A 24,391-nucleotide genomic window follows, 5' to 3' on the forward strand; every position below is an offset into this window, starting at 1 on the left:
ATTGGATTTAAGCTTTGTTGTGCACAGAGTACCTGGATGGGGTCATTGCTTAGTGGGTTTTTGTTATAAAGTTATATTCCCTTTTGACTCTGTACTTATGCATTACTTTACCAACTGGATAGTATTGATTTTGTTTTAAAAATGTGCTATAATTACAATGGTAATTTCATTTTATGATTCTTATGTTGGTTTGTTCATACTATATTAAACTGATTTCTTCCTTGGGGATCCTCAGTCAGAACTCACTAGAAAGTACTTGGTTTGAAAAGGTTAAAAACTCTATACATAGGTAAAGTTTACAGCCTGGTGACCACAAGCAGCACTTGGATAATTTGTTTGCAATTATTGGCTACAATGGCAGAGCAGGTGCAAGCACTTGGCTCCAGCAAAGAGGTATAAGTAGCTATTGCTACATCCTTCCTAAATATTCTACCCTAAGGCTAGAGCAGAAGGGAGCTTTGACTTTGTACAATCTGAATCATGCCACCTTCAATGAAAACCACATGACATTTTCATTTTATTCTGTCCAGTGTAAAAACAAAGTAATTTTCATTCCATCCATAAAACGTGTACTGGGGGTACAGGACGTTTTACCAGCACTCCGGGATCAAAAACATGACATTGTATTTATAGATCTGAAAGAGGTCAAATATATTGTGTATTTGCAGCAAGTAGGAACTCATTTTGCTCTCATAGGTATGACTAAAGCCAGCCATACACATGAGATATCTGTCGGTCGAATGCTTGTTGGGCTGACAACTATATCTCCCGATTTCCCAAACACAGGTATGCTCAACCAACAGCTATATCTCCCAGTTGTCTCTCCAAATGCCCTATACGAATGCCATGTTGGCTTGGCCTAGCTATCAGACATCTCTGACAGTGGCTTCTCTACCAAGAACAAAAAGATTAGGTAGTTGAAATACAACGGCTTGATCCTCATTTTCCCTGACATTTGCCATTAAGTGAGACTCAGGACACTGCCATACACATTAGATATTTGTCTGGTCTTGCCAAAATCAGCGAGTTCAGCTGATCTATATTTACTTTATACGGCCAACCTCCAAGACTTGTATTAGACTGCGGATTCTTGGGCTTACCGGAGGATGTCATTCTGATGACCACCAAACAGCTCTACAGAACATGTCCACTTTTAATTGCATCATGTTGCTATCATTATGTACTCATACAGACTTACACAAGTTTCAAATAACTGTGCGGAGTAAATTGTATTATTTTCCTAATAAAATGGGAGTTTAACTGGTGTATTGTCTTAATACAGATTATACCATTATTAAAAAAATTAAATATCGTAAATGTGATCCCGCACTACAAAAGAACATTAATCTTTCCAAGTATTTACTGCCGTATTAAGTTACATATGGGATTTATTTACCTAATTTTTAATAACTTTCTATGAAGACCAATCAGGATTTCTGCTGATCACAGATTGACTAAATTAGTGAAAAAATCTAATTACCCTGTAAATATTTTTCATCTAATTTATGCTAGAAATTAAATTCATCACCACATATTACCATAAGACATGTGTACTTCCTCTACGGAGTCTACTAGTGGCTATAATGAGCACAGTAACTACATTATGTAGCTCAGTACAAGTGTTGTTATTAAACTAGCTTTCCCTTCTCTGTCCCAAGCAGGTCATAGACTTTAGATACCCAACTAGCTATCTAACCCACCTCACCCTCCCATACATATACATGCTCAGCTTGACCAAGCATGCATGTGCTTTCAATAGAGGGAGGGGAATATACCACTTCCAGAAACCTCTGGCAGCGGCTTATCTCCTGTGAGAACAAAGGATTGGGCACTTCGAGGAGAGTTGGGACAATACCATACACATTCGATGTCAGTCCAGTCCTGCTGAAATCATCAGGTTCTTCCGACAATCATCTGATATGTATGGCCACCATAAAGGGATTGATCCGCAATTAAACGTTATCCCCTACTTACAGAATAGAGGATAACTTGCAGATTGGTGCGGGTCCGATTTGCAGTCTCTAAAAATACAATAAATTACCGTCAGCTATGGAAATACATGGTAAGAAGCCCGCACTACCAAGAGAAGTTGCAGGCAGCCATGCATTCAAGATTATTCAATTAACCCTTTCCAATCCAATTTTGGATTCAGGGTTTCCTAAAAGGCTTTCTCGTTTTGCTGTTATACAATGGTGCCATCTGCTGGCTAAAGCTAGTGTGCGTGCGCCAGAGTGGCTCCGACAGCAGAGTGGCTGGCAATAGACGGTAAGAATACCCTGTCTGACGTCTTCTGACATTGGAGCTGTACAAGCTTCAATCAGAATGTAGGAAGATGTCAGACAGTGGATTGGAAAGGGTTAATAGCCTACAATGTAAAATATGGTTATAATTAAGGACTTGAATTGAGTTGGAAAAGCGTCAACTTGGTGTTTTTATGGTTTGCATATCATGAGTTTTTAAACCTACTAAAGCATAAAGTTTTAATGTTAAATTTGGTTCTGGAATCTACCATTGTTTCGTAATATATGGTTGTCCTGTGTCAGCCACACAGAAACTAAGTTTTTCCAGTAGTTCTGCACTTTCGCATGTTCCATCTGGTATTGTGCTTAAAACTTAGCAAGGAGTTCATTTTGACAAACCCTTCTTATTAATAGATTTCTGATACTTTGGATGATTACATATTGTTGGAAAGGACCGCAAAACATCCTTATGTTTTGGTTTCTGGGGTATAAATGTGAAATGTTATGCACATAACACATCCAAAAATATGGATGATGCTTTACATATTTTGGAAACATGCTATTGTTCTAGTCCAATTTATCATGAGTCTGGCACATGTAGTTTTAAGACAGCCTATAGCTTGACATTACATTTGTTATGAATCCATTGCCACTTGATAATTAGACATATATTACAGTCCTTCAGAGTGAGAATTTCATCAGCAATTTATGGAAACTCTTCAGGATTCATCTCCAGGTTTTCATGCATCCTATGGGACTCTAAATGCCACATAATCACCACAGCTTTTACATCTGTATAATAGACAAAAAATAAAGTCATCTAACCCAAAATTGGAATGAAAAATAATTATCCAAAATGCCAAACCTCCTGTGGTCCAATTAGTTGACTTAATTGATAGCCTGAGCTTCCGAGAAAGAACATCAGAATATCTTTATAAAACTTTAACAATGGACTCATTGTTACCTTGACTCTACAGTAAACGGAAGGACAGGAGATGACAAGTCCATAGCAATTTTCTTCACAGCTGTAACTTGGGACAGTCAGAGCCCCTGTCATTAGCCGTATACCGTGGATTTCAGGATGCTAGCGCTCCCTAATGATTTATGTTAGCATTTGGAACTTTATCTTTTATTACTACTATTGTATACTAAATGTAGTAGCAAATACTGATACAGTCATATTGTCAGAGACCCTCATTCATCTCGCAGAAACATTAGCTTTAGAGCCTGTATGTAAAATAGAAATCAGATGTTTTGATACTGGAAGTTTAAAGTGTACTTATCATTTCATTGCATTCTCTATGAATAGGTTCAAAGTGCTCTACTCATTCATTTCATCATATAACTTTGGAGGGGATGGAGTTCACTTTTTCGGAATCCCCTGATTCCCTTTAATTAGACATGTAGTTAAATGGGTTTTATGGGATTAACATATTAATGACCAATACTCAGGGTAGATCATCAGTATTTGATTGGTGGCTGTTCATCTCTCTGGACCCCCGCCGATCAACTATCTGAAGTAGCAATACTTAAGGAGTAGCCAGCAGGTCAGTGTGCTGCCTTACCTGTAGACAGAGTGTGTTTGCACTCTGTGGAAGTGTACCATATGCTAAGGGGGCTGGTAAGTATGGTTGCTGTTAAAAACCCAGTGACCCTGAGATTTTTCTCTAAATATCCATGCTATTATCTATATATTTTTAAACAATCCTGAATTCTTGCAGTTTTCACTCTGGCCATTGACCTTATAATAGTCTGACACTTTTTGTTCTGTAGAGAAAGGCTTTCAGCAGTCATCTTATTATCAGGACAGGTAGGATTATAATGAGAGGAGACACCTATATATAGATACTGTAGCACAGGATTCACTATAGCTGATGGTCACAGCTCATCTCTTCCTCCTCCATGAACACTGACCTCTGCACAGGTCACAGAACATGCCCTTAATGCTCTCCCATAAAAGTCAGTGAATATCTACAGACTGCAGGTTCCTATTGTCCATGTAGCTGCTGTAGATCAACTCTCAACTGTTGAGAATAGAGTAAGGGCTCATTCACACGAGGGACCAAATCGCATATTAATTTGGCACGCAAAAAAAAAAGGCAGCTAACTGCGCAAAAAAATGTGTGAAAGGATGATTTATCCACGCTGAAGTGCTGAGCTGTATCAGCACTGAAACAATAATGAGTGATAGAAAAAATTTGCTGCTGTTCGGGGACAAGAGAGAGAGATCACAGCAGCAGCCCCGAAGTTCCCTGGAAAGGCAAGTTTTCACTTTTTAAATGTCCCGCTGTAAGCTCCTGTTAGTCCCCAGTAAGGATGAAGCGAGTCCCCAGCAGTGATGAAGGTAACCCCTGCCAGGGACTCCCTTCATCCCTGCCGGGGCTTCCATTCATTTCCTCCAGGGGTTCCCTTCATTGCGGGAATGAGGGGACTCCCTGGGGCTTCCCTTCACAATGAAGGGAAACCCCAGGGTAATGAGAGTGTTCCCCCGCCGTGGGGATTCCCTTCATCCCTGCGGAGACACAGTGCTTCTGGGTTTAGTTGCGTAGCAGAACTCAGTCCTCCTCCCTTTATTTCAGCTCCCATAGGAGTCTATGGACACTCCTGCGCATTGCGTACCAAAGATAGCTCAAGACCTATATTTTCACGCAGCAAGGAATTTCAGTCGCTGATATTCTATCTTTTTAGGTGCACAGCTAAAATTCCTTCCGCACATTTCCATAGGAAACCATTGGATCTAATAGTCACATTTTCTTGCGTGTGTATGTTAGCTGTGCAAATTGCCCTGTGTGAATGAACCCTAAAGCAGTATCTCTGGCAAGACAGACACCCCCGTAATCATGTGCACAAATTAGAATTAAAAAATTGACTACCAGAAAATAAATATGTATTGGAAACAAAGGAGTGTTTCATGCCTTCACAAACATTTTTTCAGCACTTTGCTTTGCTTGTAAAAGAGACAGTGAATTTCAAGCATTTTTTCCAAGTATTTTTTGGCGCTGTTTTTTGTATTTATTTTATTTTTAACAAGTCCTATATAGAAGCTTATGGGAAAAATGTCTTAAATGTCATATCTTACATTATGCATATACATTAGGAAACCTTTAAAATAAGTCTAGTGCTTTAGGGTGACTTGTAGCCACACAAATTCCAGTTCTCTTCCATTCTGACTTCAGTGAGTACTCTCAGTGAGTAGTCAATGGGCTAAGTCCACATGTGGCTGCCCATTAAGACAATTCTTTTTTTCCACAACGCGGATTTTGAACTCCGTAAGCATAAAAATCTGCAGCGTGAACTATGGGGCGGATTTCCATAGCATTCAATTGAATTCTAAAATATTGTGTGTTCTGACACAAATCCTGGCGCCATATGGACGGGGCATTACATCAGCAAGTACATAGCATGCAGCTAGGCGTTACCGTTTCTTGTTCCTTTTTTTTTCTCTCAGCTATTAAAGGGGTTGTCCCGCGCCGAAACGGGTTTTTTTTTTTTTTCAACCTCCCCCCCCCCCGTTCGGCGCGAGACAACCCCGATGCAGGGGTTAAAAAAGAACACCGGACAGCGCTTACCTGAATCCCCGCACTCCGGTGACTTCTTACTTACCCGGTGAAGATGGCCGCCGGCATCTTCTCCCTCCGTGGACCGCAGGGCTTCTGTGCGGTCCATTGCCGATTCCAGCCTCCTGATTGGCTGGAATCGGCACGTGATGGGGCGGAGCTACACGGAGCTACACGGAGCCCCATTGAGAAAAGCAGAAGACCCGGACTGCGCAAGCACGTCTAATTTGGCCATTAGACGGCGAAAATTAGACGGCAACCATGGAGACGAGGATGCCAGCAACGGAACAGGTAAGTGAATAACTTTTGATAACTTCTGTATGGCTCATAATTAATGCACAATGTACATTACAAAGTGCATTAATATGGCCATACAGAAGTGTATAGACCCACTTGCTGCCGTGGGACAACCCCTTTAAGTGTATTTTACATTGTAATAGACTATCAGACAGAGTGTATACCGACTATATGGCAAGAGTTTTATAATGTTTTTAGTAACTTTCACATATTGTACTCAAAGATTTTATTTTGATCAGAACCTTGATATAATCAATTAAAAAGTTAACTTATTACAAATCTGTATTATGTATTTTGTTGCAGGACCTGAAGGTGCTTTGTTTGAACACTCTGTGGAAACCCCTCTAGTTAGAGCCGACTCCTCCAAACAACTCAGGTACCAATATCTAAGTACAGTAATACTGATTCTATATACTATGAGATGGTGACATATGTTTATTGGCCATAATGAAAGGGGTTATCTATGGTTATAAAGAAGGGTTTGCTTTTTTCCAAGTAACAGCGCATTGCTTGTCCATGGATTGTCGAGGTGTGGGTGCTAGAGGTCTCTGAGCATAACACCACAGCTTCAGCCCTGGACCTCATGATGTACCATCTAGTGCATGGGTACTGTCAGTTGGTACTGCAACTTGAAGAGAGAACATTTCCTTTCTTTGTTAATCTGATAGGCTGCTGAGGCAAATGACAGAGGGCCTTTTCAGAAGGTGCAGATAATACAATTATTTCAGGTCTAGTACATGGTTGGGTGGAGTTTGCCTCTTATAGTTCAGTCAAGTGTATTGTTTGTCTTTGGTCTATGTCAGTTAGTCCCCTTATATTCTAGGTCATTTCTTTCCTCCTATACCTTTTGTCAAGTGTACACAGTGTTCTAGTGGGTGTGTTCTGTCCCCAGGTTCCCGTCACAGGGTTGCCTTTTTCAGGCCAGGTGCTCCACTTTAAGGCAGGATTGGCCACTTCAAGATCAGGGATGGAGCCTTGCCCTTCCTCGTCAGTAACCTTGGTGTGTCTCACGTCTCTCCACCTGTCTTTGTGGTTATCTGTGTAGTTCTAGTCAGATGTGGCAGTTGTATCTGGTATTGCAGCTTAGCCTTGTACACTTGAATAGGGCTGAGCTGTAATACCCAACATAGCATATGGGAAAATGGGTTACTGGTTCTGGAGAAAAAAGGCAGACTTTTATTCTAATTCCTAAAAATGTATTCTGCTGCTACAGATGGCAGGATAAGGATAAATTATTGGATAGAGGCATTGCCGCACACTGACCTAACAGTAAAGTAAAAATGTATAAATAGGGATAAGGAATTAAAAAGATGCAGTGGAGACTCAACTTAAATGGATGTGCTACTGTGTAGGTTGAAGGCTTTTACCAGTTTGCAATATATGCTACAGGCATCTGTAATTCTGCTAATTAACTGTATGTAAGTAGACTGAAAATCGGGTAAATGACAACATAAGACCAAGCACACCTCCAAGGAACTATTGTAGTGGCCCAGAGTTAGGGGCCCCTCCAGCACTGAATCTGTTTGTCTCATGTCACTGTTGCGAGTGGTGCATGGTGCAGTATTATCTGTATTAACACAAAACAGGGCATGAAAGAGTTAATGTCTGGTGTCTGAAAATTGTATCAGTCTAGTCTAGTTATGTGTATTGTCTGTCCTAACTTCTGTGTGCATGTGCCTTATAATATGTCAGGTGTTAGTGGGAGGAGTTAGGCCTCATGTCCACGGGGAAAATCAGGCCCGCTACGGATTCTCCATGGAGAATCTGCAGCGGGTCCCTCCTGCCCCGCGGACATGGGCGCTTAAAATAGGAATTTAAAAGAATTAACTCACCCGCAGCGGACCGGGAAGGTCTTCTCTTCCTCACGGCCGGATCTTCTTTTTCGGCCGACGGATGAACTCGGCACGTCGCCGGCGTGCTGCGCGAATGCGCCGGGCACATCCGTCGAGCCGAAGCAAGAAAGATCCGGCCGTGAGGAAGAGAAGACCCTCCCGGCCCGCTGCGGGTGAGTTAATTCTTATTTTAGGTCTCCCGCGGATCTGGACGGCTTCCATAGGCTTCAATAGAAGCCTGTGGGAGCCGTCCCCGCGGGAGACCCGCACGAAAATGGAGCATGCTCCAGATTTTTTCATGCTCCATTTTTAAAAAAATCACTTTTATTGACCATCCGCGGGTATTTATCTACCCGCGGATGGTCAATGCATCCCTATGGGGTGCGGATCCGCATGCGGGAGAAGAGTTAAAATCCGCAGCGGATTTTAATTCTTCTTTTGCCCGTGGACATGAGGCCTTAGAGATTTGGAGAGAGTGAGAGAGAAGAGACAAGAGTTGATGGAGGAGAAGTGAAGTGGAGAGAATGGAGATGGATGAGAGAAGGGCTGCTCCTGCCGAGGCTGATCCAGGACAAAGTGTCTCTTCATGGGAAGTTCATCCCCTCTGGTAATAGGAATGCAAGAAATGCGGAGAAGGAGTTGGTGTGAGAATGCAAAGCCACCCGCTCCCCCTCTGAACTGCAGCTTAAAGAAACCAGTAAGAAAGCTGATTGTCATTAGTAACAGAAAGGAGAATGTGTGAATGAAACGGGATGTGTAACAGAGTTTGCTCAAGAGAAGCGACCATCAGATAACTGCGACTGAGGATGTGTATGCCTTGGCAAAAGAACTGCACTTAAATGTAAATGAGCTATAGGTTTATTCCGAATCACTGAATGCAGTACTTTGCACAACGCAAGTGAACTGTTTGTAATTGCAAATAACCAAGTTAACCATGAGTAAAAGGAAACCGTGTGCCCCCAGTTTTGAAAACCACATTGTTGTGGACTGATCTTTATTCTGGGTGGGTGATTCATCACTTATTCAGGGGCACTGGCGTCACGATGACATATAAGGACACTGTTGGGATAACTAAGTTAAATCTCCTTAGTGTCCCTCACACACAGCTGGGCTAGACTCTCTTTTCGCCATCTTGGAAGGAGGGAGACGGTAGAACCACTGTCAACTGTCTGCCAAAATATACCCCACTGTCCCCTTGTCTGAAGGCCTGGTTCCCGGTTGCTGCAAAAGAAGAACCAAAGACCAGCTAGTACTGAAGAAAACTTTAGGGTATTATTCACATGAGCCAGATTTGCTTCTGCGAATCGGGACTAAAAAAGAACATTATATTCAGCTTCTACATCTTCTCCCTGCTCCCTCACTGGTCTATCCTGGCCTCCAGCGATGCCTGTGATTAGCTGCAGTGGTCACATGTTTGTACTGTACATGTCTATAGCACTGCAAGTCACTCTATTTGTGCATCAGAATTTTGCGCTAGTGCACCGTGAGGAACATTGTCAGTCCTTGCCTAGAGAAGATACCTAAAGAAATGGACCTTAAGTAGTAGAGTCATTCATTCTGTGGAAAGATTTCATATTCTACCTGCTGTATGTATTTATTTAGCAGTGGCAAGTATGATATGTGTAAACTGCCAATGCACAGGAATCCAGTAGGTAGGGGGTCCACTGCATGCATGCCAATTCTGGAATCTCTGGGAGGTTGCTGGAAAAAGTGGAGACCTTCCACGCTTCTGGAGGAGCCGAAAAATCTCTCAGAAAGGAGGGGGTGTGATGGAGAGAATCTGACCCATATTAGTCAGTATATTCCTTTAATTATCTCCTTTCTTGCAGTTATTAGATCTTTAATCACCTAGTCTGTCACATTGCGGCACTCAGCCAGCAATGTGTATATCTTCCTTCTTGCTTCCCTGACCTCAGAGTTAGAGCGATAAAACGTTGGATACAGGCAAGCTGGACTAAAGATGCTGGCTGGACACCGCAATGTAAAAGGCAAGGTGATTGAAGATGTAATAACTGCAAGAAAGGTGATCACTTTGATAAGTTCAAGTCAGGAAATAGCTGCAGTGGGGTCACAAATGGGGGTTTATTACTTTTGGGTCCACAAAGGGACCCTTATTATTGTGAAATCACAAATGAGGACATATTACTGTGGCATGTAATAAAGGGTGTATAGCCAATGAAAAAGACCGTGACCAACACACAAAAATTTCTTCTGTTTCCATTCACCTAGAAGGCAATTTATGAAAGATGGCAAGCATGGTGCACTGCCAACCTAAACGAAGTTAGAACCTTCCTAAATGTCATTTTGGGTCTAAGGGAATTTGCTAATGAGTTTCATTCCTCACTAATTAGTGGATTGGTGAATTGGTAGCAAGACATAATGGGGTGCAATATGATGAGCTACAAAGTGCCAAGGGCCCACAAACTGTTCTTGCACAAGGGCCCTTTGCTGTCTGCGTCCCCCCCACTGTTACTTAGAGAACATAATTAGTATCTCATATCTCTACATTGTGTCAAGGTTCAGCTCTTATTTCCTAACCCCTTAAGGACCGGAGTGTTTTGGTCCTAAAGAACCAGACTTTTTTTAGCGGTTCTACGCATATGGTTTTATGGTCTAATTTTTTTTTCTCAGACTGCTAAATTTATTTTATTGCTTTTTTTCATGACATGCTGGACTATTACTTATTTTTGTAACTAATTTTTTGATATATTTGTCGCCCAAGAGGTTATATAAGACGTCTGGGGGACATTTAGGGCTCCTTCACACCGGCTATTGCATCTTTTTTCCAGCGATTTTTGAGCATCAGCGATGCTTTTTCTTGCAAAAATATCGCTGCCACTTGCAATTTTCTCACGCGTGCTTCTTGCACGATTTTGCCGCAATTTTCTTGCATGACTGAAAACGTCACATATGGAAAGGAAACCATTGAAAAACATTTGTTTTATAATTCAACGTTTTCACTAAGTCTCGCACCATGCGAAAATCATGCGATTTTATTGCAAGCATGAAGGCCCCCTCACACTGCCGCTTTTTCTTATTTCGCAGTTTTCCACTATAGCTGAAGCATTCAGGGGAGCAGCATTATTAGGAGCCCCAGTTATAGGGGAAAACATCCCCCTATAGTAACAGTAGTTACAAGCAGAGCTAGGATGGGGTGTGCTAAGACCCAGAAGCTCTGCCATGGCCTGGGTCGCCGGTGATCACGTGATTGCTGGATCCAGTAGAGGAAACAACACTGCCACTTCCTTTATTTTCTACATAGCACTCATTGAACATTTGCCGGCAAAGGCAAAAACTGTTATAAACTGCTTCTGTCTTGTCTGTCCGGTCCTTGGCTGTTTCTGATTGCTGAGCTTACGACCTGTAATCTAGCAGGAGCTTTAAACCCCTGTGGTATTTTAACTATCGGACAAGATTATCGGCCAAGTCTAGGACCAAGGGCCGTATATTTACACCACTTGTAGAGATGAGCAAACATACTCGCTAAGGACAATTACTCGAGCAAGCATTGTCCTTAGCGAGTACCTGCCCGCTCAGAAGAAAAGATTTGGGTGCTAGCGGGGGGCGGGGAGCAGAAGGGGAACGGAGGGGAGATCTCTCTTTCCCTCTCTCCCCCCTGCTTACTCCCGCAACTCACCGCTCACCCGCGCCGACACCCGAATCTTTTCTTCCGAGCGGGCAGGTACTCGCTGAGGACAATGCTTGCTCGAGTAATTGTCCTTAGCGAGTATGCGCGTTCATCTCTAACCACTTGATATTACAAGGGATAAAGTACTGAAAAACAAAATGAAACATGATATCCCCCATATTATAGTTAAAAGAGAGACATGACTTTACAAGGAAGGAGCAGTGGGGTTTTAACTTCTGCAAATTATATAGGTAATTTTAGATTAAAGTTCTGGATTCTCCTTATGGAAGTAAATATACCCTTTTCTGAGACACTTGTGATGTCCATTGTCTTTTCTTTGACACTTATTTTATGCCAAGCTGCAATGCTATTGGTAAAAAGTAGCAGCATCTAATGTGTGATGCCAAGAGGTTCAGTTTACCTTGAAAATAGTCTGACACCCTTCAAGGAGAAAAAGGCCACTGAAGACAGCCTTGTTGAGAACCTTGTGGTCTGTGACAGCGCTGCCCATAAATCAAGTATTGTCCATGTTTCCTTCAAGGTAAATTCATGGTGTTTCTGCGGAAGCGTTATCTAGAAAGATAATTAACATTACTTAAGAAGTATGACAACATCTGCACCCTGCAGATTTACTTCCTTTATTTGGGCCTTGGTCTTTTTTTCTATTAGCTTATGAATCACTGCATTATTAAAGTAAGGTCAGTGCACTCCTCGCTTATACTACTCTATCAAGTCTTCCGGTCATATATCTGCTAAAGCGACCCAGCTATTACCTGTTCTTTGTGTGGAGCTCTGCTTGTTTATTTTCCAGTGATTATGACCTCAAACTACAGGAAGGATGTTTACTAAGATGATGTTTCTGGTAGAACGGCTTTTATGCACTCGCAAAGAACTTTGATGGGTAATAGAAATCATTAAGTTAGTAGTTAAACTGAAGGGTTGACTTTGTCGTTCACCTTTATATACGTAGTAATTCCCATTTATATACACAGCACCCAATTCCCTGTTTTTCTTTAGTGATCGTGGATTAGGGCAGAACAGATACAAGGAAATTGGATTCCCCTCAGCTGCTTCCCTGGCACCATTAATAACACAGAAGAGATGAGAAGGCTGTTGTGATGTGCAGTCATCCTGAAAGCCCCTCATCTTCATCCTTGACATTCCAATGACTGAACTGTAGTGACGTTAACTTTCTCACTGCCCTCCCCCATTAAAGCAACCATTGGGATTGCACCAACCTCTTGTATATCGTTGACCTGGTGCCTCCAAAACAATTAATAGGTCACTACTTTTCTCCTGACCACCGTTAGCTGTCTTACATAGAATATACATGCTATTCATGCTTAAATCTAGATTCCGAGCATGTTGTCTGACCACTTGGTGGTCCATATGATTTTAGTCAACCATCAATTATGACTGGTAGCACTTCTTTAAGACTACTACTACAACTTTATCTTCTATAGCAATTTAACAGAATAGCTTTACATGGATTTGCCATTTATTCTCTTCTAACAGGGCACCCACTGTACCATTAAACTTGCAGGAGTAGGGTTACTACTGACCTTTGTTACATTGCAGTATCCCACTGGTACAGCCATTAATATGTTCCTCATCTTCCTCTTACTTTAGCACACAATCTCTCTGTCTAAGTCTTGATATGGCCTTTGGTCAGACTTACCAGTCTCTGTAGCTCTCTGTCTTTTTTCTCAACTGACTCATCTGAGGGCTTCCAGTTTCAGGACCCATTTTATTCTTTTTACATGGCAGTGTCTTGGGTTTGACTTCTCAGGTTTCAGTCCCTCTCTGTTTGCCTCTATTTCCACCCATTGGCCTACACTTTAGTGGCTTACTAGGCCAGACATTCACTTAGTCTCACAGGGGGTCTCCATGATTCACATGCACCTTTCTACATGTACAATCACACGCGCGGTGCTAAATATTCCCATTTATGGTTGTAGTTCAGTTGCACTTATACAAGCTGCAGTGTAACACGCCTGGCATTTCAGCGTCTACCGTCACGTTGTAAGGGACTCACCCCTAAGGAGCTTACCTAAAGCGTTAAGATGCTATGAAGATGGAAAACTTGAGGTTCTGGGGACCTCTCGTGGTCGAGTTGAAAAACTGCACCCAGGTATTGCCTCCTATGTGCTCTGCTTTGATCGGCTGTCCAGAGTTCGTATGTTGGTAGGCCCTAAAACGATGAAAGAGAGAGTAAGGACTGAGCATGCTCACTGAGAACTTTCTGGAAGGAAGGAGCCCTGATATAAAAAGGGACAAATATAGCTGCATGGTTGTGAGCTGTGCTGCTGGACTGAAGGACAGAACAATTTTGGCTGCCAGAGCACTGAACTCTGTAAGGAGAGCACAGGTACTGCCGAGGTGCTGCTGAGGAGCTGCGATGTGAGGAGAGGTATAACAGTCTACAGGGAAGCTGCTGGAGAGAGCCCATGGCTGCTGCACTGAGGAAACTGAGACTGCCTAGAGGGGTAAAGAGAGAGCGAGAGACTGTGCAAGAGCCCTGAACTGGTGGGATATCTGGGCTGCGACGAGGAGCAACAAGAACAATGTGTTGGTGTTGTATTCCTGACCTAAGGTAACCTGGGTCAGTGAAAGTGGTGATGCAGCCATAAGTGGGGCTGGCCTCCAACAGAGAGGTGTGCACACCGCCAGGGACAAAATAGTTAGACAGCTGGCCTGCTGTAAATAGGGACCAAGACATTAGTAGGCATCCAAATGGCTGTTACAATTTTTAAGCTCAAGCACTCGTTTATGGACTGAAATAGTTTAATTAATAAGGATTGAGCCTGAAATCCCAGAGACATCGATACCAGAGTGTCAATGAAACTGCTATTAATTTGCCGAATCGTGGAAAGTAAAGAGTTGAACCTTTATACATGAACACAGGGGCGTAACTATAGAGGGTGCAGGGGATGCGGTTGCACCCGGGCCCAGGAGCCTTACAGGGCCCATAAGGCCTCATTTCTCCATATAGAGAGCCGAGTACTATGAATAAAGGCATTATAGTTGGGGGCCCTGTTACAGGTTTTGCATTTATTATTACGTTACTCATTTCTTTGTTTGCAAATAAATACTCCATTGTTTTGTAACCCCTTCTGCTGCATCTTAACTTGAATCTGCATTGTGATACCACCATCTACCATAACGTCAGCACAGGACACCAGAGCAATACTGTCCTCTGACTGACACCTCCTCCTGCAGGATGACATTCAGGAATGCCATTCATTGTCTCAACTAGCCAAGCATATGACAACATCATTCAGACAACAGTTTGCCAGCACCTACTGTACATGCTAGGCCAGTGGGGGCAAACCTATAGCACACGTGCCAGAGGCAGCACGCAGAGCCCTCCCTGCTGGCATGCGCTGCCGTCAGCCGCTCACCACTTTAGTGAATACCGTCAGGGGCCACAGCTCCCCTGCCAGCATTCACTCAGCTACACAGCTGGTGGCGCTGATCCCGGCGCACACTGGGACATTAGTGGGAAGCTGGAATCCTCCTTCCCCCTCCCAACGTCGGTATTCTTGTATTATGTTGCCACCGGAAGTTAGGGGTGGCGACATAATACATGAATTTGGCATGTAGTCACACCCCCAGCTCGTGATTGGCTGGGGGCGTGTGTGGCCTGAGGAGAGGAAGCGTCGGCAGCAGAGGCATCGGCGGCAAAACGAGAGGCTAGGGCGGCAGCAGCAGCACATGCTGCGCCAGCGGGATGAGGACAGGGAGCTGGCAGTGGACTCTGAAGGGAGCGGCGGCGGCAGCACCACTATATCACTATTGTACTAAGGGGGTGCCGCTATTGTACAGGAGGCCGTCACTATTGTACTGAGGGCCGCCACTATTGTACTGGGGGCTGCCGTGGGGTTTCACTATTGTACTGGGGGCAACCGTGGGGTGTCACTATTGTACTGGGGGCCGCCATGGGGTGTCACTATTGTACAGGGTGCTGCTGTGGGGAAGGGTCACTATGGTACCGGGAGCCGCTGTGGGGAGGGGGTCACTATGGTATCGGGGACCGCTGTGGGGAGGGGGTCACTATTACCACTGGGGGGGTCACTATTACCGCTGGGGTATGTTTACATGTGGAGGAAATGGGCAGGGCTATTTCAAAATAGACCGGGTGCAGATTTTGACTGCTTTTTGGTTGCGAAATGCGGCAGAATTTTGCACAAAAGTCTCCGCTGAGGACATTCTGCCGTATTTCTGCATCCAAAAAGCAGACAAAATCTGCACCCTGTCTATTTTAAAGCGGCCCCTTCCTTTCTAGAATGATGGGGGTAAAATCATATGTCGTGATAAGCCCCGCCCCCTGACGTGTTGGCACTTTGCAAAAAATAAGTGGGTTTTGGGTTGCAGTTTGGGCACTCAGTCTCTAAAAGGGTTGCCATCACTGTGCTAGGCATTATCAGGGCCATGGGGTACTATAAATCAAGTGCAATACAGTGATAAACAGTGTTAGAACATCATAAACAGTGTTAGAACACCAGCTAGCAACTTATTGATGGAGGTTTGAAGTTGTATTAGAAAGGTAATGTTATTTTTTAATATACGAGAGGTTCAAAGAGGTTTGATTATTCTCGGAAACCCCTTTAAAGGGGTTGGCCTGACTGATCAGGAATCGCCATTTGGAAGCCATCAGTGGTTATTGGTAAGCATAGCTGCAGGGGATATGTAATAGTACATGATGTCTTCCATATGCAGTAGTACCTAGTTGCACTACAGCAAAAGACACTTTTTGCAGCGACTCTACTCTGGCTAATAAGGGAATTCTCTCTATGACATCTATATTCCCTAATAGGACTTATGAACAGGTGCTATTGATTTGGGAACACTCATTTAATATAAGTTTAGAATACTAATAATGTATTTAGAACCAGGCATGGCCGTGGTAATTTGGGCATCTTTATGCTGGCCACTTAATGACCTCCACAGCATCACCACTTGTTATGTTCCTACTATTTAGTTTGTGTAGCGTAATAACTTCTCTTAATGACCACTCAGGTTCATTTCCTCTCAGTCTGCTCCAAGTCTCTGCCAACATTCGCAAGGTGGAATTCAGCAGCTGTAGCGTAAATGGTTATTTATTGTACGTTTTTGTCTTGATCAGAGTTTGTCTTATTTTTATTTCTTTGTGCTAATTTTACAGCTTTTATGCAGCTACTGAATTTTTATTTGACACTTTTATGTGCCGGCTCACATGTCACAGCAGAAGCTTTATTGCACCGCGAGTGTTGGAGAACTCAGAATAAATCAATTGCCGTGATTGTATTATTTTGTCTTGTAAGGTAAAACGTCTCATTTCCGAAGAGCGCTAATTAAGTGGGCAGCCAAAGAATGGCATACAGTCTGCATTTAGAGAAAAGATGTCACATTCAATTACCTTCCGCCATGGAGAAAGAAGAACTGGAAGTTCTCAGGAAATGCTCATTGTTATTATTGTTATTATTACGTCTTCAGAATTGACAGCAAATTTTGGGATTCCTCAAGGATAAATCCAACATAGATAAAGCTGTAGTATGATCTCTGCGCACAGAGGCTACCTGAGGGCGACATCTCTGGTATCAATAGTGTTCTTTCCAATGAAGTGCTCAGCTTTAAGTTTTTTAGCTGTGACCTTTTGGTTCCTGTCATGTCTTCAGCCAAGGACAGACAATGCTTTCATTAAAAGACCCAGACCGCCTTGTCTATCCTCTTCAGCAGGAACACGACATGTCGCTCAGATTCTTTGTAAGATGCAGTTCTTTGTGGAGACTTTCTAAGGGTCCTGAAGAAGGTCAAGTTGATCTCAAACCCTGGGACCGGGTTAAACGAAAAAATAAGTGGAAATGATGAAATCCAAGCACTGATTACACAAGGGGAATTCATTTATAGGGACCAAATAAATGATTTGGTTGCCCTGAAGTAGCAGAAAGTAATATACAGTAGCACAGGTGATGTTTAAAGCATTTAACTCTTTGTGTGGTAGCTGCAATGTGAGTTCAATTAACACTCTGTGCACATGGTTATAATACAGTACTATGCAGGAGTCATATATTTAGTGCCTGGGACTGGAATCCTTTGAGAAAGGCTTTTGCGGTTTGCCAGGACAGGATCTGGTCTGTGATAGGCATTAAAGCGACCCTCCAGTTTCAGGACAAAAGTTTCAGAATGAGAGGGGAGGGGGGGGGGGGGTATATTGCCTGCTTGTTCTTCTCTAATGTTCCTCCAATCTGGTTCTGAGCCCTGTTTTGGGCAGTAAATGATGGCTACATCAATTTTCTAACTACCTAATGCAGACTGTGACTTTATCTGTGATTGGGCAGCACTGATCACATGAGCAGCACTGGCCAATCAGAGAGCAGGTATAGTGCATTGGTAGTCTAACCCTGCCAATGCACTGTGTGGATTACGTAATCTGAAGATTACACCAGCCATTTTAGACAGCTGAAAACAGGAGACGGAAAAGGGCAGATCAGAGGGATGGCAGAAAAAAACATTTGCAAATACACCCCTCTCCTCTTCTGGTTCCGGGAGAGAAATGTGTCCTGAAACCTGAGAGTCACCTTAAAGGGGTTAAGTAGGGAATGGGGAGTCCTGGAAACTGATTTATACTCACCAGGCACCCCATTCCAATACTGTGTCCCCGCGAAGTTGACATGCGCCAGCAGCTTAACACTTTCGGTGTGTGCATCTCCAATAGAAATGAATGGGAGATGCATGAGTAGAAAGAATGAAGCTGTCATCTTTGACTCCATAAAGTAGTTCTCTTTAAATATAGGACCTTGCATAGAGCCATATGTAATGTGTATGCAGGCCTCCTGATTATTCCCAGAAGGATATGTCTGATTTCCTCATGGTCGGGTTTTCGCTCTGCCAACAGATAAGTCAGTCTCTGAGATGCCTGGTAGTCTTGTTTTGTGAAGAGGAGAAAGGAGATGGCGTCTAAATGAACAAGTGCATGCCGTATACGTATAGCCGGCTTTAGCCCTGATCCCAAATCTTTCTGCAGATGTAGGGCATGCACTAATTCGTTTTTTTTGTAGCATATACATAGGTTTCTAAAAAGTAAACTGGATTTTTGGTGAGGAAATCTGTGCAGAAGTTGGAACCCAAATCACGATTGAGGATTTTGTCAGAATGTAGGTTGTTTGTAGAAACCAACAGATTCACCTATGGCAAATCTGTACGGTGTGACTATTACCTAGGCCTGTGTGTTTTTTAGCTTCTGGTTTGACTGGGATGTCTTTGCTCTAAGCTGAACATAACAGAACTTTATACAGTAAATTAGCTTTAGCTACCTGAAATTGAAAAACCTATGTAATAACAAATACACTTCATATTAATTAGTGGTTAGTTATCAAAATTGCTTAGATTGTCCAGGTTAACATGTTCATCCTTCATTCTGGGAGGTGTAAAATGCTGGCAAGGCCCAGCTATAATGGACAAAACCCAATCTTTTTTATGAAATGACAGGTTTTCTGGCTGTCATTTTTGATTATTTAGAGGAGCTGTCCAGGAGTTTTCAAAAAGTGAATAAGAGCAGGAATGGGTTAAAATAAAAAAACTAAGCAGTAGTCACACATTAAATGCCCTCCCCGGTCCAACATAGCTGCTTTGGACCTTGCAGTAATCATGTGCTGTTCATTGTTCATGTGACCGCTGCAGCCAATCACTGGCTTCAACGGTTACATACCGATCATGCACACACGACTGTTGAAGCCAGTGACTGACTGCAGCGGTTATGTGAATGGTGGACAGCGTGTACCTGCTGCAGGGGCTTCATGGACCAGAATGCCGAGAATCAGAGCAGCTGCGCTGGACTGGATGGGCATTTAATAGGTTACTGATTAGTATTTTTTATTTTAGCCAATTCCCTGCCCTTAGCCTTTTTTATGAAGTTTCAGGAAAGCCCCTTTATTAGAGTATTGGTTCTGGCTTGTACCCACAGCCTAATACTAATTAATTTTCAATTTATTTTTCATTATAAATATAAGTTCAACCTGAGTTCAACCCAAGTTAATGAGTTTGACCAGGATTAGAAGAACACACTGTTCTTTCTAAAGATAGCGCCACACATGTTAACAGGTTGTATATGGTAGTGCAAATCATCTCCACTCACTTCCTTTGAGCTGAGCTGCAGTACCAGGTACAACTCATGGACAGGTGTGGCGCTATTTCTGGAAGAAAGCAGCCATGTTTATTTAACATTGGAAAACCACTTTAAAAAACACATTTCAGTTTTTCTTCCTATGCCAATAGACCAACTACAAACATTAGGCCATGCTGCTCTACGGATAAATGCATTGAACTGCTCCAAGCAAGTGAAATACATTGCACAATAATTATTTCTTATTAATCTTTCAGACTGGAGTCCCCAACTCGATCCTTAAGCATGGACGCCCCAAAAGGAGTTTACATCAAGGCTCAGACTGGAGAAATTGAGGCTATTTCGCGGAAAGATATTAAATTACACAGCAGCGATGGAATGGTTTGTGACATTCATAGATAATTTAGAAAGGTTCTGACACTTAGAGAAGTTGGAAAACTCTACCCAGCAGGTTCAGGGTGGCGAGAGGTTCTTCGGAAAGTAGTGACTGAATGCATATAAGGATGGACAGGTTATTGGCCAGAGGTCTGCACTTCCCAAAAAGGGGACACCCCACCCAGAGGAGTAACTTGAAGGTCCCGGGCCATGATGCAAAACTTGTAACAGGACCCCCAACTAAAAGGCTTTACTCATAGTACTGGGTTCCTTATATGGAGAAGAGAGGCCTTACGGGCCCCCTAAGGCTCCTGGGCCCGGGTGCAACCGCATCCCCTGCATCCTCTATAGTTACGCCCCTGACCTCACCCCTCCTAGCTTGTTTTCCTCTTCAGCATTGTATCTTTTATTTATTTTAGGGGCATAACATATAATAATGGCGCCCCATAGTGAAACTTGGGATGTTGCCTTACTTCACCATACACATCTTCAGGAGAAAATTCAGAAAATGGAAAGCTTAGGATTATTTTTGTTTCCCTAATGCACCATGGGTAATGCATACTATGGTCACAGCACACGAATAACATCCCCAGTGATATCACAGTACTGGAATAATGCACACAGTGATGTCACAGTACAGGAACAACGTACACAGTGATATCACAATAGTTGGATAATTAGCTCATTGATGGCGCAATAAAGGCATACTTTGTAAAGTGACTTTACAGCAAACAAATTTTGCAGACTGTGATGTCACAATATAGGGATAACTTGATTATTCTCAGTAAGAGAAACAAAGTATAGGGATAATGCACACCATGATGTCATAGCTTAAGCATATCACACAAAAAAGTCATCATATACTCTGTGTTGTGATGTCACAATGCAGGTATTATGCAGGTATTGCATAATGATGTCACCATGCAGGTATTATGAATATCTGATGTCACAGTATGGGGATAAGGCAGTGATGTCCTAGCACAGATGCAGAAAGTTAACGGCTCTTCTATCACCCTAGTCATAACTATCTGCACCTTATGTCTGTGTGGGGTGATTTCCTTCGGTTTTTGGGCACTGGATGCTATGCTATGAGCTTTCGTATGTGTTTACTATAATCTTCACCAACTTCTGGCACAGATTATAGTAAATATGTTGGGTCATATGCAGCCATGCCCTGTAATGCAGGGCCCCACCCACATTTCGAAAAAGTGGCATAGTGCAGCCTATATGCTCAAAATGTTGCAGTTTTAGCATGTGTGCTTAATCTAGTTAGATAATGCGTGTTCCTGGGTTCCTGGAGTGGACAGCAATAAGCAGGCCCCCAGTATGATGTTCATATGCCTCTAATAGGTTATATGTGAGGGATTGTCAATTGGCGTTCTATGAAATTTACCCTTGAGCGCTTTGTGTGTGAGTTGGCACTGTGTTCCCGTGTCCTGTTCGTATTGAGATGCAGGAAGTGCAATAGTGGTGTGGTTCTCCCACTTTTCCACTGGTGACAACGTCCGGTCCACTGCACTGACAGCTGACCTGACAATCAGCTGATGGATGGAGATTCCAAGCGGTGGGTCTTGGTCAATCAACTTCTGATGACACATCCCGAGGATAGTTCATCAGTCAAAAATTCCTGGAATACACTTTTAACTTAAAGGGGTTGTGTAGGGATTGAAAAAATTACTATCTTTTAAGCAGCCTATGAGAAACCCTGTGAGAAATCCATGTGAATGTAACTAGGACAGGTTGAATTCAGCTCTAGATGGGGGGATGGCTCAGGGTTACAGGCGGGCTGGGGCCTAACACCTCACTGTTAATTTATGTCAGGCTGAATAATGAGATGTTAGGCTCCACCCCTAAACCTATGCCCCAATCCCTCTCCTTACCTGCTTTCAAACTTTCTGTTGTGGTGGTCCTGGGAGCGCTTTCCTGCTAGATAGTCTGGTGCAGGTTTGGGGTGTGTTTCTGTCTTCTGGCTCTGAGTGGTTTTAGATCAGACATGCTTGATCTCACTGTGAGTATTTTGTCAGGGCTATTTAGCCTGCCCTTGGACTTGGCTTGGGTGCAGTTTATTTTCAGTCTTCCACTGGCTATGGAGGAAACCAGAAGCTTACAGCTGGTTCCTCTGTTTACCTGTGACTGTGCAAAGCTGAGTACAACAGTTTATTTTTATTTCATCTTGTTTTACATGTTATTCCCTTATCCCTTATAGAGTTAACCAGTGCCGAGGCATGTAGTCAGGTTAGTTTTTGTCAGGACAGGTTATCCTCTGGTTAGGCAGGTCCCTTCCTTGGTTTGGCTTATTATGGAGAGTTTGTTTTTTTTATGCAGTTGTCATTATCTTGTACTGTTTGGTGTGCAGTAGCACAGTATTTTCAGGTTATGTATCCAGCATGTCCTGTGCAGACGTGACACTTTCCTAGTTTCATTTTATTATGGGTTTCTCACAGTCTGCATTTTTTCAATGTCTACACAACCCTATTTAAATCACCTGGGTGTAAATAAGTAATCTGAAACAAGGTCTGCGTCCTACCTTATGCCATTTATAGTACCTTGTTTCCCCGAACATACGATCTACCCCAAAAATAAGCCCTAGCATGATTTTTCAGGATTTTGGAGGAGGCTTAAAATATAAGCCCTACCATGAAAAAAGATTAGAGTTACAGTTCATAAAAAAAATCAATACAAATGCATTAGGTGCTTGAAAAGGGTAATTGCTGCATTTTTACAGCATTTTTCACACAGGTCAGCCGAGTCACTTATACAGCAGTCTCGGACCAGGTCCTCCCCGCTGCTCTCCCTGGCGCAGTTCCCACTGTCCTTGGCGCCCACACAGGATCACTTCCTGGCTACGGGATACATAAATCTCACCTCTACAAAGCAATAGTTGTGATTGGTTCTCCAAGCGCTGCATTGATTAGCTGAGTAGCATTCGAAGAACCAATCATAGTTATCGCTTCGTGGAGGCAGTATTTATGTATCCCGTAACCAGGAAGTGATCCTGTGTAGGTGGCTTTGGACTGCAAGAACCACACTGGGGTTCTGGAGAGCAGTGCGAAGGACCTGAACCCTGCCTACTGGGTAAGGGACTCGGTTGACCTGCATTAAAGTAAGACACCCCCTGAAAGTATGCCTTAGCACGTCCTTTGGGGCAAAAATTAACATAAGACCCTGTCTTATGGAAATAATTGAAAATAAATCAAACAACAAGGTAAACACTAAGTCAGATCTGATCATTTATTTACAAGGTGTATTAGAAAGATAGGCAAGCATTTTAATGTGCAAATTACAAAAAAAAAATGAAAAGAAGCACATTTTTAAAGTTCTGCTTTCCATGTGATTAGCATATTCATTGCTTGGCTTAATTATCCATGCTGATTGCTCCTTCTATTAATTAAAATACACATTTCTATCTAGACCATTTTCTTACCAAAATATAAGCCATTACTCAATATAAATCATTCCAGTGCTGTGCAGCCGGAGCTCTCTGCAAACCCATCAATCATCCCTAGGATGAACAAGGCACTTGACACTTTCTATGTTCACACTGCAAAATAATAGCATTGTGGTCATTATGATGTCCTGCAGGAGTCACAATGGGATATCGACTTCTAAAATGTCATTATCTATAATGGCCTGGAAAAAAAAGGCTTTTAGTGGAAAGTCCAAGATGGCCAGTTCTTACTTTTGCAGCAATGCTCTAAGCTGCCAGTTACCAGGCCAGCATACAAAAGTTTTTTTTTTACCTTCTTAAGCTCTGTGAACTTTTGTGTTAACTTTATAAGCCATAAGTATCTTACATTACATTCATAGGTGTACGGCATGGTTAAAAAGCCTTAATTGTCATATCTGCATAATGAGTAGGACCAGTGATAAATGAAGCAGGAAATCCAAGGACCAGTGATCAGCTTCTGCGATTCCTTACAGACTGATTTGCATTTGTAGTGCGCACAATTTTGGGGAATCTTTTGGCCATTTTAGCAGACCCATATATCACATTTTAGGAAGAAATATAGAAAAAGCCTTTTAGTGCGCACTTTTTTTGCTAGCAAACCCTCAAATTGCTTCCATGTACAGCAAAACTCCTGGCCACCCCAACTGGGTTGAGGAAAAGTGGGTAACAGAGGAAATCCACCTCACTACGGTTCATGTGCTTTTAGAATCCCATGCCCATGATGAGCCTCCAGCTTGACCTGTATTCACAGTGGAAAAGGACTGGTGCAGCAGAAGACGTACTGTAAGAGTTAACTATAACTCTATTCAATTCCAATAAGTTGGAAGTTGGGGTAAATCAAAACAGCATCATGCACATTTTAAAGAGGATTTGTCCTGTAGTTTGAGATGCAGAGCGAGCTGCATATAGT

At 42.8% G+C, this 24,391-nt stretch overlaps 1 protein-coding gene across 2 annotated transcripts in view; it reads left to right on the forward strand.

Moving 5' to 3' along the window:
- SGCG (sarcoglycan gamma) overlaps positions 1 to 24,391 on the forward strand; it is a 130,409-nt gene that overhangs the window by 102,756 nt on the left and 3,262 nt on the right. For both annotated transcript variants that reach the window (XM_066582234.1, XM_066582225.1), the window contains exons 6-7: positions 6,398 to 6,470; positions 19,916 to 20,039. In XM_066582234.1, coding sequence (XP_066438331.1) covers positions 6,398 to 6,470; positions 19,916 to 20,039 — 197 coding nt within the window. The remainder of the gene's footprint in view (positions 1 to 6,397; positions 6,471 to 19,915; positions 20,040 to 24,391) is intronic.

This window comes from Eleutherodactylus coqui, chromosome 1 (genome assembly GCF_035609145.1).
Source record: "Eleutherodactylus coqui strain aEleCoq1 chromosome 1, aEleCoq1.hap1, whole genome shotgun sequence".
NCBI lineage: Eukaryota > Metazoa > Chordata > Amphibia > Anura > Eleutherodactylidae > Eleutherodactylus > Eleutherodactylus coqui.